This window comes from Haliotis rufescens, unplaced genomic scaffold, assembly GCF_023055435.1.
Source record: "Haliotis rufescens isolate VD_foot unplaced genomic scaffold, xgHalRufe1.0.p SCAF_9, whole genome shotgun sequence".
In the NCBI taxonomy this organism is placed as follows: Eukaryota; Metazoa; Mollusca; class Gastropoda; order Lepetellida; family Haliotidae; genus Haliotis; species Haliotis rufescens.
In genome coordinates this window covers 45,776,361-45,789,935 of record NW_025964383.1, presented here as the reverse complement: position 1 = coordinate 45,789,935, position 13,575 = coordinate 45,776,361, and the positions used below count along the sequence as shown (strand labels likewise).

At 38.7% G+C, this 13,575-nt stretch overlaps 2 protein-coding genes across 2 annotated transcripts in view; both read right to left on the bottom strand.

Moving 5' to 3' along the window:
* Positions 1-525: 525 nt before the first annotated feature.
* LOC125377380 (multiple epidermal growth factor-like domains protein 6) lies at positions 526-7,635 on the bottom strand. Its single transcript, XM_048390443.1, has 3 exons — positions 7,429-7,635; positions 2,103-2,161; positions 526-1,021 (listed from the first exon to the last, which is right to left on the bottom strand). The coding sequence occupies exons 1-3, from the start codon at positions 7,633-7,635 to the stop codon at positions 526-528; spliced, it is 762 nt and encodes a 253-aa protein (XP_048246400.1).
* A 200-nt stretch (positions 7,636-7,835) lies between these two features.
* Positions 7,836-13,575, bottom strand: part of LOC125377379 (multiple epidermal growth factor-like domains protein 10) — a 31,442-nt gene continuing 25,702 nt past the window's right edge. Inside the window, exons 2-3 of the mRNA XM_048390442.1 lie at positions 8,292-8,627; positions 7,836-8,158 (exon numbers count right to left, since the gene is read on the bottom strand). Of these exons, the coding sequence (XP_048246399.1) occupies positions 7,836-8,158; positions 8,292-8,627 (659 nt within the window). The remainder of the gene's footprint in view (positions 8,159-8,291; positions 8,628-13,575) is intronic.

Below are 13,575 nucleotides of genomic sequence, written 5' to 3'. Positions count from 1 at the left end.
AAAATATTTCGTCATTAAAAAATAATTTTTCCTCAAGTCTATCATATATCTGTGTATCGTCGTTGCTGCAGAAATAAAAAAAAATACAGTTCAAAGCTGTGTTAAACTCAACTCAAACGTCAAATTGTTTCAAAGCATAAACGAAAATTGTCTCAGAATAAAATCAATATTCAGGGAGAGAAAATTGATACTAATAATTACATTTAGTATTATTATTGAAATGAATATTACCTCACAACATGTACTTTGATTTCGCCAGATGTCTATCGAACAGTCACTTGAAAAGGTGGATTTGCATCCATGATCAGTAGTTTTGCATCCCTTTGTGCAGGTTCCAAACTCCTGGTCACAAATCCCATCAATGCATATCTCACAGGAGTGACTACAAAATGCACCATAATAACCTTTGTTACACCCTTTTGCACGGGTTCCGTTCTCAGCGTGACAAACATGATCGATGCAGTTCTCATAGCATGAGCAATCAGTCCCAGCATATCCTGGTGCACAACCATCTACACACACTCCTCATTCAGCGCAGAACAGATTTCTACACTTTGAGTTACAGCGAGATGAGCAGTTAGTACCATGCCATCTGACATTACAACCGTGGATACAATCTCCTGTGTTGTTGTCACATTCGCGGATGCAATTGTTGGAGCCATTTCTGTCACATGCGGATGAAGTAGTTCCGTTGGGGTCTGGGAGGCAGTTTTCACTGCAAACCTTTTCACACCAATGGCCATAGAATCCGGGATTACAACCGTGGATGCAATGTCCTGTCTTCTTGTCGCAGTCGAGGATGCACGTGTTGGAGACATTTCTGTCACATTCTAGCTCAAAAGTTGCGTCAAGGCCGGCGCGGCAGTTTTCACCACACACCTTGTCACACCAATGACCATAAAATCCAGGTTTACAGCCTCCTTCGCATCCAGCCTTGCATGTTCCTTTACAATTCTCACATGGCATCTCACAGTTGGGGCCAGTGTATGGAGAATGACACTGGGCACATATTCCTGTGCTTCTGTTACACGATTTACATTGTTCAGAGCAGTTCTTGCAGTCAAGGCCATGGTAGGAGTCCACGCATTCAGAAACACAGACTGAACCCAGCTGGCAGTAGTTGCCGACACATCCTCCTTTACATTCTGTACACTGTCTATGATGTTCACATGGTATGTTGCAGCTTATACCCTGGAATCGTGGAATACAGCCAAGGATGCATTCATCGAAGCCATTGTTTGTGAGTTTACATAAATGATGGTTGCATCGACCGCTGCATTTCGACGTGCATTCCTTGTTGAAATACCCAGGGTAACACTTTGATACACATGCACCTGTTTTGCTACAGTTTTCACATTGCTGACCATGATTGCAGGGTGTTGCGGAAAACAAAACATATTCAAATCAGGATAACATAAAAAAGCTGGCAAAGCGATGACAGCAAATAGTAACTCTTTAGACCACTTCTAGGCTGAATGTATATTTGTGAAATGTGTTGATAAATAAATTTGTAGGATATTCTGTCCATGCCTGTTACAAGGCAATAAAATCATCTCGGGGCGGTCGGGTAGCCTAGTGGTTAAAGCGTTCGCTCGTCACGCCGAAGACCCGGGTTCGATTCCAGTCATTGATACAATGTGTGAAGCCCATTTCTGGTGTCCCCCGCCGTGATATTGCTGTAATATTGCTAAAACCAGACTCACTCACTCATTCAATAAAATCATCTCCAGGTTACTGATTGAAGTATGTTCAGATTGAATAACATCTATTCGGGGAATACTATATCTGCTTTATTTACAAAATATGGAACGTCAACGCCAGAGATTATCTGGCAAAACAGATATCATTGAGCATAAACAGGTAAGATAGTGGTGACAATTACATAAATGGATCACTGAAAATCAGTGCTGACACCACGTATTCGCTAAAAAGGCTAGCACCCGACACTCACACAATTTGCATACAAAAGTGTTTGGAGCCTTACGCCGCGCAGTAGCACTCCTGCCATACGGCGGCGGCCTGTAAACAATCAGTGACACGATATTAAACTGCTCTTTTGAAGCAGATAAGTGGATGAAACAATGAATATTTGTCAAACTTACCTTGTATGAAAAGTAGAACGGATGCAAAACATAGGATCACCACAGAAGTCATGATATGTCTGAAAATGGAAAAGAATACACACCAATGAATAACTCACATCATAACAAACAGATTGCATCACAGAAGACATGTATACTTTTTATCTACTCCCTCGCGATGACAGATGAACATTTTCAAGGTTGGTGTATCAAGTTCATCGATATGGCCTCAGGACATTTAGTTGTGCCTGTTGCAGTCGCGGATTCAGACTTCATATTGACAGTTAACTTTAACGTCCATATAATAGGGAAGTATTAAATTTATTTGTTCATGAATAAAATATGCTATGTCTAATGAAAACAGTTTTATGTTATTCATGTTGTCAAGCTGTACTTACTTACTATTCATATGACTATGTCTCATTATGCATATATCAGAATGTCTTACAAAATTGATCATATAAAGATTACGAAATGAGTCTCCGTCAGAAACCATTTATATTACGAGTTTAACACACGAGTTGTTCTAGAAACAGAATATCTGACGTGGACGAGAATAGTTATTTATTAACAACTCACGTATATTTTGCAAATTGTCTGAGTTTAACGTTGGAAAAAGGAATAAGGATTGTGTAAGAATTTGCACCTGATAATACATAGACTTTTGTCTCTATTTGACGACCTGGTAATACATTGTACATATGTTTCCGACATCCCAGTGGTTGAACAATGACGAGATCACAGGTGGGCAAGTCGTCTCAGACGCCGCAGTTCGCTCTGAAACTTATTATCGTGTGACCGAATTTCAGATTCGCCTTATCTGTGCTCGTTGGCTTCGACAAAGTGGAATACCTTAGACCTTCTTCTATCCTCCCACGTAAAGCTGACATGACGTAATATTATAGAAATTACTATTCAAAGAGTTGATTAACCAAATTCACTCACGCACCAATAATGGAGCACCAAAAGTTACATGACGACTCATTCTGGCGATGAATGTTATGATGCGGAGACAAAATATTTCGATGGTTATTGATTTACAATGCCCATGCATGCCTTACTACAATCCAAGTTTGATGGCTTGTATACTCTGTCGATTTAAAATACGAGTATATGTTCAAATCCTGCACAAGATCAAAGGATATTGCAATAATAACAATCAAGTAACACAATTCGAGTCATGAGTTGCATGCATATTTTGTCAATGCATCTCTACGTTGTTTTCTTGAGAATTAGAAGTGTGTATTGAAAGGTGATAAACAGACAAAGTAAATGTTGCGCGCAGTTGTGCAGTGCTACCGACGACCCATTCGCGAATGACCATGGAACGACCGCAATTAGTGCGTCCAGTGCTTGATGTTATTACACAATGTGTAATACATTCATTACACAGGGATGTCTTCAACGAGTGCTGAATAATTACTTGATTCGAGTTGTATCACGTGATCAGTGACTTACAGCACGTGTCCTTTATTCTTTCTTTATTCATTACTGAACAAATTACTTCTCTTCAGGCAATTTTCAGATTGTTATTGCTTTATGGGCATGCTCTTCCTCTTTTTGAAATCATGACTGAACGGAGTGAGACCTCTTTTGACTGATTTACCGTAGTAATTTAATTGTGAAGTAAAATTGTGGTGAAACCACCTAGGTCATTGCCTCGGTTATACATTATATGATCAGTGTGTTAAAAATAGCTATGACATGTAAATAAGGTAATCTTACTGCATTGAATGTTCAACGTGTGTCTTTAAGGTCCAAACTGAAGTTAAGGGTAAATTTAGTTTTTTCCATGAAATGCAATTTCATTTAGTTCCATTGAACATATGGTGAGCCCGTTGACCTACTGGTACATAAATGTAACATATGAAAGCAGATTTTACTCATGTCAAGGAATGATATTTACAATGCCTAACTTCATCAAACAGATAAACCTTATACAACGTTGTTCTTTTCATAACATATGTTCGGGGCAGTGCAATGATAAATCTATCAACTACATCGCCAATTTACTGAGGGAAAAATATGTTATGTTTTGAGCCAGATCTTTCGCTCGCGCACATACGTAAGAGAATTCAGACACCAGCCACAGACGAACCAGCTCACGTTTATCAGAATGGATATCAGCATAGTTTGTGAACAGAAGGATGCGTCTTAGTGATATCAGAAATATCATTTGTGACGTAATTCTATTTTTCATTACTTTTACATAAAGCGATGAAACCCTGTTCATATTCATGAGAAATCTCTGCCAAATACAGAGTCGATTGTACGATTCCGACTATGTCATGACTGTGAGTTAATGAATCCCTATCATGGAAAATGGAGAGCGTATTCTTCACCACCAGTGGCCTCCGTCACAAACACATGCACAGGCAAGGTAATTGTTCACTTGAAAAAGAACACGGGAACATATGTTTCTAGTCAAAATAGGGAACTGCATCGGACATAATTTTTGTCAGCGATGCGTCAAATTTGGAAATGTCCACTGAGGTGGATCAATATCCTCTGAGGTGGATCAATATCATATTTCGATACAAAATCACGACAACAAGCCGTTTTCTTACATGTCCGACATTACTTCACTTAATGTCGTGGCTTTGCACCCGATATATATACTATATAATATGTAATAGCAATTTCATTCTGACACCTTTGTTATACGTTATTTAACATAAGTTTCGACAATTTGACTATGGTTAACTCAACGAAATGTACTACATGTATATCATAATAATTCAAAACTTTACAGTCGAAACATCACATATTTCTCTGCAAAATGCTGAATGTACAATTTCCTAAATAACGTCATTTAAAGGGTTCGCATAATAAGACTATGAAATCACCCACCAATCAATGACTACTTAAATACCCTGACTTACCAAATAACATACATTTTCTGCCCAAAGGAGGAAATATTTTCATCCGTTTTAAGGACACCATACCTGGAAGACGCGGCAGTCGGCAAACAGTTTCCACTCGTCTCATGAGCTTCGCACGAAGCCATCAGCTGACAAGAGCATACCACTTCAGTGTCACTTATGTTTGAATACAATTCAAAGTTATATTGCATGCAACTTCTTCGAATTGTTAGTTCCACAATTTGACAAAACGTTAAAATAATACGAACTGTCTCTACCGCTGTTGGATACAAGCTCTGGGTGAAACATAATTTGGCTCTCAGTCAATATGCACATGGATGGGTACAGACAATATTATTTGTACCAGGGGAAGGATAAGGAGCACAACTGTTGTTTTTGTTTGCTGTAATCTGCGAAAAAAGTCACTATTCCCCTCCATGGGACATATGAGAAGTGTGTTTGAAGCAGGTGACCTCGCCTAGGTGAACAATACCAAACTGACTGTCGTTCAGTATGTCACGTGATTACGTTGTCAATCGAGCGGAGACATACGGAACTGCTTTAGGGGGATTCTTCAATGTCTAAAAATAACATTAAAAATCGTTAGGGACATCGATTCAGGCTATGAATGATGCAAGTCTTGAAGTCAGACAGATCATGTATATGTCGTGTCACCGAAATGAAGTGTCCATTCGAAGCAATTATAGAGAATGCTCGACTAACCAAAATATATCACTGAGCTCCATTTTGTCGTGTATTGCTTCAGGAATTCCAAACGCACCGCCTCAAGCGGTAATCCCCGTCATCAGCAGCCGTATTATGACTCAAACACATCAAACGTTCACAGAATATTAATATCAATCCATGTTTTAGCATCAGCCGGGTCTTGATTTCTTTCCAACGCCAAATTTACTGGGTGCAATTTTTATTTTAAGTGAATGACATTTTCTGCCGTTTGTAAAACCAAGGGATGTTACTCCAAATGGAATGTTTGGGACGGATTACGTCACGGCATCACGACTTTCCGCGTTCATATAGTTGGCTTTAAATAATTGAAATTTGAAGTTTAATGGATTGTCTTGTTATGATTTATGTTTCTGGCAATATAAGGAATAAGTTGTAACACGTCCCATTTTAATTCTGGAAACCCAATAGTCCAGAAACTCTACGCTCTTTGCCCAGTCTCGATCAAAGGTATTGACAAAAATAAACATGCTGTTTTCATTTGAACATACTAAGGAAGAAAAAATGAAAAACAAAATGTTCTAAAACTCAATAGTTACACTATGTCGAGAATATGTTCCTTTACTTAAAACTCATGTTTTTGTTTCGTAAATACATAAATGTTCTTCTTTCAAGTATCATGACACACAGTTTAACTCATTTTATTTCAATGATTTTATAGCGATATTGAAACATTTCGCCCATCGGCGAGAAAAAGGTTTGGCCCATGGGCGAGAATATTTTCCTTTACTCAGTAACTCATGTTTTTGTTTCGCAGAAATATAACTGTATTTCTTTCATGTATCATTGAACTCATTTTAACTTAATTGTGTAATGGTCCTTCATTGCATAACGTATATCTCATATTCCAGCTATATGACGGCTGTCTGTAAATAATCAATTCTGGACCAGACAATCCAGTTATTGACATCATGAGCATTTATCCACGCAATTGGGATACGATGACATGCATCAACCAAGTCCGCGAGCTTGATCATCCGATCCCGTTGGTCGCCTCTTTCGAAAAGCGCACTCGCCCTGATACGCCAGGAATGGGTTGCTGAAGATCTGTTCTACACCGGATCTTCACGGGTCCATTGACGCAGGGGTTTCTGTAACGTCATTCCGACAGCATACAATGCCAACTCAAAAATGATACTCAATGTCTCCTCAGAGTAATATAGTACGATACTTAGAGTACATGTGAGATTATACTATGTATTCAATGAAATTAATGAAAAACAAACTCAACGGTTAAAAGGTTTCATTGAAAAAAACTACTCCTGGTCTTGCCTAATAAAACACCTACAACCCGATACATGTCAAACGCAACTTACAAACAGAATCATAATCTGGTTAATATATGTCATTCAACGAGTTGGAGTAGCTTACTCTGCCCACAGTATGACAGAATTGGGCAGCTCAGTAATTAGTAAGTAAAACCAGGGGCCTGTCATCATCTGGCCTACACCTCATATCGCCTACACTACTATCAAAACATATTTATGGATGAGAGCACATCACACTTGTACCCTTATCCCTATAAGTAAAATGAACTCTTCCAACAAGATAACAAAGAATGTAAATGACTTGATACTTTGTAATTTCATTTTGTATATGAGATCATCTTCACAACATCAAATATCATTAATACACATGTATTATCATAGTACTGTACATTTATATCCATCATCTTCATGTTTTATAACATTAGAACAACATCATAACTAGCAAAATTACTGTAATTTGATGAAATGTCCAACTGCATCCAGAAACTGGATCACTGATCTTCTGCCAGTAGCAAGCTGCTGCTTCAGTCTCTCGATCCTTGCATCTCGGTCTCTGTCAACACAAGCATGAGTGCTCATGGCACCACCAAGTGCAATCTGCCTTCTTGACAGTCTATCTGCTGTCTCGATCTTCTTGAGTTCTATGACAAACTGGAAGATGTTGGGATGGGCTCTCGGCATTCTCTTCTTCAGGCCGTAGTGGAAACCTTCGAGATGGTTGTTGGAGCGTGGATTGTTGTTCTTGTGTTGATTCCACAGGGCTCGAGGGAACGTGGCATTGAAGTCCACCTATGTGCTGGTGACGTAGTTGTTGAACCTGATGATCTGCTGCCCATCTGGTCCTTGCTCCATCACTTCAATCCAGGCATCTTTGACTTCAGCTAGGGGTAGAAGCGGCAACGCAACAGCTCTTCTGGTGTGGGTCTGCACTGCTGGGTTGTCATTGTAGTCTCGGGCCAGGCCTCAACTTGTCCACAACTTGTCTCTACAGAGCCTGGGCGTAGTGGAAAAAAATCCTCTGCCTGAACTTGCTGGGAAGACATCATGATGTCACTGATGACAGCTGCCTCGTAGTCTGTCTGGATGAGGTCTTGAGAGAGGTCTACACCAGTCCTTGTGCCAACAACATCTTTCAGCAAGGTGAACAGTCGGACATAGGTCTGTCGGTCTTGTTTGGGAGTAGGGAGATGGCGATTGGGAACATCTTGCAATCCACAAGGCAATGGATAGTGTACACCTGCAGCCACAAGCTAGGACACACGAAGAATGTCCCACTCATGAAAATAGTGTCCTGCTCATTAAAAATCTCCAACATCTCAGATGTCGCAAACACTAACAGTCTATCTTCAACACCATCATTAATGCACAGGAAGTCTCTTCCATCTTCAGTCTTAGTCCAGGGTTCTTGAAGGTCGACGGCGGCTCGGGATTCTGGGAGAGGTGAGATGGACTTGGAGCGGTGTCGGTAGAGAGCAGCCTGGACACTGGCGGAGGAACAGCAACATCATCGACAGCTCGGTCGAGTTCGGCGTTGTAGATCTGCTGCACATGGATGATGTCTGTCTTCACTTGCTCCTTCATTCTGGCGATGATGCGGATGTGTTCTACATTCTCGGTAGGTGGATGACTGTGAGGCTTGGTTGATGTAATGTGGTCGTAATGTGGTGCTGTATCTGCAATTGCAGCCAATGGTGATACACTTCCAGTGAACAGCAAGTTATATAATTACAGCTTGACATTCAGCCTGTACCAGAACCCAGCATGTAGTACTTGCTGACCGCCTCTCTGTGGGGTAACGAATTCAGAAGATGTGACATTTTTGCACAAACTTAAAAACTAGTATATATACCTATTCCTAAATTGGAGATGAGGTGATCCTGTTAACATTGTGAAAGCTATTTCGTTGATCAAAGTAAAGAGAAACAATAGCACTTACTAAGGTATATTCATACACTTACAGAGGTTTGGAGATGAGTAGACCTGTTAAAATGCTCACATTGGATTATATCAGGTAAGGAAATGTATACACACTTACAAAACCTTTGAGATGAGTAGACCTGTTAAGTGATCAAAGTGGATTATAACAGTAATCCTGTATAAACAGTCAAAACAAACTCAAGGATCAGATACCCCTATGCAAATATCGGATTAGTTCAAAGGCCCATGTACTCAGGTCATTAATTCATATTAATTAATGAAATCATTAATGGGTTAATGGACAGTACCATACTATACCACTATTTAGTGAAGGACATATGAGGTGTAGGCGATATAAGGTGTAGGCCAGATGAGGGCAAGCAATTCTAAACCCACAAAATAAACTAGAAAACTTCAAGGCCTTAGCGTATTCTTAATCAAAACGGAGCTAATAAAACGCATCTAAAAACACAATAACCTACCAAATCAAAATCACATAAACAAACAAACATCCACCATACCCAGCTCCCTTAGTTCTCCTCCCCAACCCCATCGGCATCTATTCCAAATCTCAAAATTCCCAAATTCTATATAAGCAACCCCTAAAGCCCACTCTTGGGTTGCACAGACCACTTTCGCCCCTTTCAGAAACACATTAAATGGCCTGGCCGGGCCCGTGTGCGAAATACGCATCAGTCGGAAAGCGCACGGTTAATCTCCAAAGTAAGTAAGTGAGGGCAAGCCAAACAAGGCAGGTACACTGGTCACACTTGACTGGTCTGTCTGATGATTAGGTCGTCTGACAATTGGGAGTGAACCAAAGCAAGTACAGCGGAATATCTGAGAAACTAATTGCTTTTATTGGACCGATTAGTGATTTTATGCTTATCATGAACATATATCATGCAGTTAAAGGTTACTTGTACACTGTCGATGCATTCACTTTCAAGTCGTAAACAACCTTCGACCATCGCGAGCGAGTTGAATGATCCAGGTTAATTGGGACGAAGTGTAGAACGGGTTATAATGGTTTGTATTTGGTAATGTGTAGATTTGTTAAATATAATTTTTTGAAATTTCTTTTATTCAAAATGTACAAAATTAAATTATGCTTAAAATAGAGCTGACTTGATGGGAGATATGACGTTAGCCACCTGATATTGTCTGGTGGACACGGTTTAGCCTTACTGTGCCCTCCCCCTGGGTGTTGTTATAAGGGATTAAGAGCTTCAGCTCATTGCATTTTTTGTTTATAGTCTGTCTGACTAAAGTGGACATGTGCGGGTTAACTCTGTTCAATTAGTGTCTGAAATGCCCAAAAATGTGGACTCCTGACAATAATAACCTTACAGTAAATCCACGTGCGTCTGCCTTTCCCCTCGTTCACCTTCCTAATCCTTGATCATGCCAGAGTTCTGAAATTCAGCGACAATGTTGCTGAACAGTAGATAAAATCTGATGGACGTATTGTGCAGAACCTGTTTGACACCACGGGTTCCAGACCCACTAACACTGGGAAGAGTGTCACTCTAAACTGAAAATGTTTGGTCCTAACAGTCCCAACATCTACAAGTTATAAACACAGCCCCGATACAAGTGTGCTCAGTCAAACACTGAACTTACGACCGCCAGAAAAAAAATCCAGTTCAGTATGCCGATGCTGTATCTCAACCGTGTTAGCCTGTAAAACTTGTTTGAAGATGTATGTAGACCGTAATCATTAAACATGCTAATTAAATACATAATCATGTATTCATTTAAAATAGAATCCTATCTTAATTTGTTCTTGCACTGTGTCATATCCTGTATTTCATCTGTATATGTGTAATATGTATGTATAAATGACTTCACTTATACCGCATATTCTGCAACAGACTATAATTATTCACCTTATTATTGTCTCTCCATTTACCATGGCTGACTCCACTAATACCCTTTTAACAGTGGACACCAATTACAGTATACATAGAGGCTTTTTATTAAAAAACAACATGCAGGAAATTATATGTAACAATTCACTGTGTACTACATGTTTGAATGTTATCAGTTTTGCGTTCTGAGTATATTCTCCAATTAACAATACATGTATATGATAAAATACAAAATTCTGCTAGAATGTTTCGTGGAAATTATTCGATCAAGTACAAATGACTGCGTTACTAGACCAATCAACTATTTATACCCAATAAAAGAAACTGCCTTATTTCAGGAACAGTGTTTCAACATGAGTTTTGAAATTTCCAGCCTGCAGATACATTAGAGACAGTGACTACATGTACGTAATCCGTATCAATCAAAGCTGTAAAAAAAACTGAAAATCTTCTGAGACCAATCAAATTACCAAGTTTTATTAATTACTATATTTGTTACAATGCAAATACTTCAGTGATACATTTTTTTAAGAGGAGGGGGCACACACACAAGTATATTGCTTCCGTGTGTGAATGCAGGTTATACATGGCATCTCAGTTCTCAGCTTCATACCGGTTGTATATCTGAATTTGTATATGGAACCATGCGTACAACATGACAATTCCTTGCTAGTCAAACAATTTTGTTCACCGCTTTTGCAAGTACAATAATGTTTCATAAAATCCTTTTCAATTTGTTTTCATCATTTTCCCTATTCCATGCATGTTTATGTTGCTACATCTTATTGCCCAAGTTCCCAAGTATTATATAACACTTTCATGTTTCACCTTCCTAATCTAACGGTATAACATTTCAGGTCATTACCATCATCTAATACACAAGAGATGATACCAAGACATAGTTTTGAGGTCTATACGGTCTTAAAATTGATTTTATTAGTCTTTTAATCTTATGTCTAGTGCATATTTTCACAAACAGGGTCGGTAGCTGATATAAGGTATGAAACATCCAGTTGAGGACTGCATACCTTAGACTGTAAGCGAACTTTTTACAATTAATGTTTTGAATAAGCCGTTAATACGCCAGTTGTGACAAGGCTGATGGCATGGTAGCTGTAGCAGACAGATTTACAGCCGTCTTTTCGTGCGTCACTAGGTAATTATAAGTTCGGCATTTGCCTTGTTGATTGTTACTATACTTTGAGGATTTCTGTTGCCAGTGGACGTAATTCAAACTCTTTCCACACTGACAGCGCATCAAAGATATTTGTGTACCGATTACATAAGTCTTACTGACAGGGTGGGGTGGTAGTTCACCGGACGACGCTGTGTATATTGGGAGGCGCCTTTGATATCGCATCACAACATACTTTTAATGAATGACCCATTAAACGATGAAACACATCAGTAACGCGGAGAAAATAAAAAATTCGTTGAATACATCAAAGCACCAATTTATCTTTCATAAATCTGTTGTCTTTGTGCTCAATAAATCCACAAATTAATGAAAAAATGTATCCATGCATAACCGTTAATTCCCGTTTGGTGTGGTAGATTGTAATTGAACAAGAGCAGGTATTGTAGAATCACCTGTAAATAAGGCCGACACTGTAATTAGATACAACGTACTAATGAGAATATGAGGCTGTTGATTTTTTTTTAACTTGTTCACATTTTCACACCAAAATTGGCAATGCATTTAAAAGTTGCTCTAGTGTCATAATACTCACTCAAATTTTCCTCAATCGCCTTTAAACATAATTCCCAATGGTCAGTTCGACACCTCATATAACTTAATAATTATTCCGAGATTTCATTAGAATGTGAGATATTCAGCCATACGTTATGCAATGAAAGACGAATCGTTTTTTTTCCCCAGTAAAATACGTGCACGCGCACCAGTATATTGCATACCTAATGTCACTTAATTGCCCAGTGTGATGCAACAAGGAGACATAAAATGGGAAATGAAAAAGAAACTAACTAAACTTTAATATTGTGGAAAATAACGCCAATGAATTGGAGTACACGCGCATGAATTCATATGATAAACTATCAAAACGTTTTGAGAGGTAAGGCCGGGTTCATTATAGATCGTTACAGTATGTAAAAAAGGTGAAATTTGTAAAACTTCTATATAGGAAACATCCAACCAAATGCCCTTTTTAAATAGTAATGTAATAATATATAATATAAAGTATAGTTCACAGGACACAATATACGTTGCCCACAATTAATTACACGTCACAAATTAGTTGAATTAAGTTAAATTGAGTTACATTATCTATCATGAAATTTGTAAGAACACCTGTATGTATTTGCGAAACAAAACCAAAAGTTTTGAGTAAAGAAAAACATTCTCGCCCATGGAATTGCCCATGGGCCAAACCTTTTTCTCGCCGATGGGCGAAACATTTCAATATCGCTATAAGATCGTTGAGTTAAGTTAAAATGAGTCAAATTTTGTGTCATGATACTTGAAAGAAATACATTTATGTATTGCGAAACAAAAACATGAGTTTTAAGTAAAGGAACATATTCTCGCCCATTGGCCAGCCCATAGTGTAAATATTGAGTTTTTAAACATGTTTTTTTCATTTTTTCTTCCTCAGTATGTTCCAATGAAAACATAATGTTTATTTGGTAAATACCTTTGGCCGAGACTGGGCAAAGAGCGTAGAGTTTCTGGTTTCCAGAATTAAAATGGGACGTGTTCAGTACACTTGGAACAACTACAAGAAAAAATTCAATCGTGGCGGGACATTGTAGAGGCAAATCATTATGTGAAAGGCCATTATTTCCCTGGATTTTCGGATAACGGATGACGTTTAGG

Coding starts and splice junctions, on each gene's coding strand:
- LOC125377380 (XM_048390443.1), bottom strand. CDS start 7,635: ATGCCGAGAGCCCATCCCAACATCTTCCAGTTTGTCATAGAACTCAAG. Junction 2,162..7,428: donor TGATCCAGTTTCTGGATGCA/GTTGGACATTTC, acceptor TTCCATTTTCAG/ACATATCATGACTTCTGTGG. Junction 1,022..2,102: donor CGTTCTACTTTTCATACAAG/GTAAGTTTGACA, acceptor ATCGTGTAACAG/AAGCACAGGAATATGTGCCC.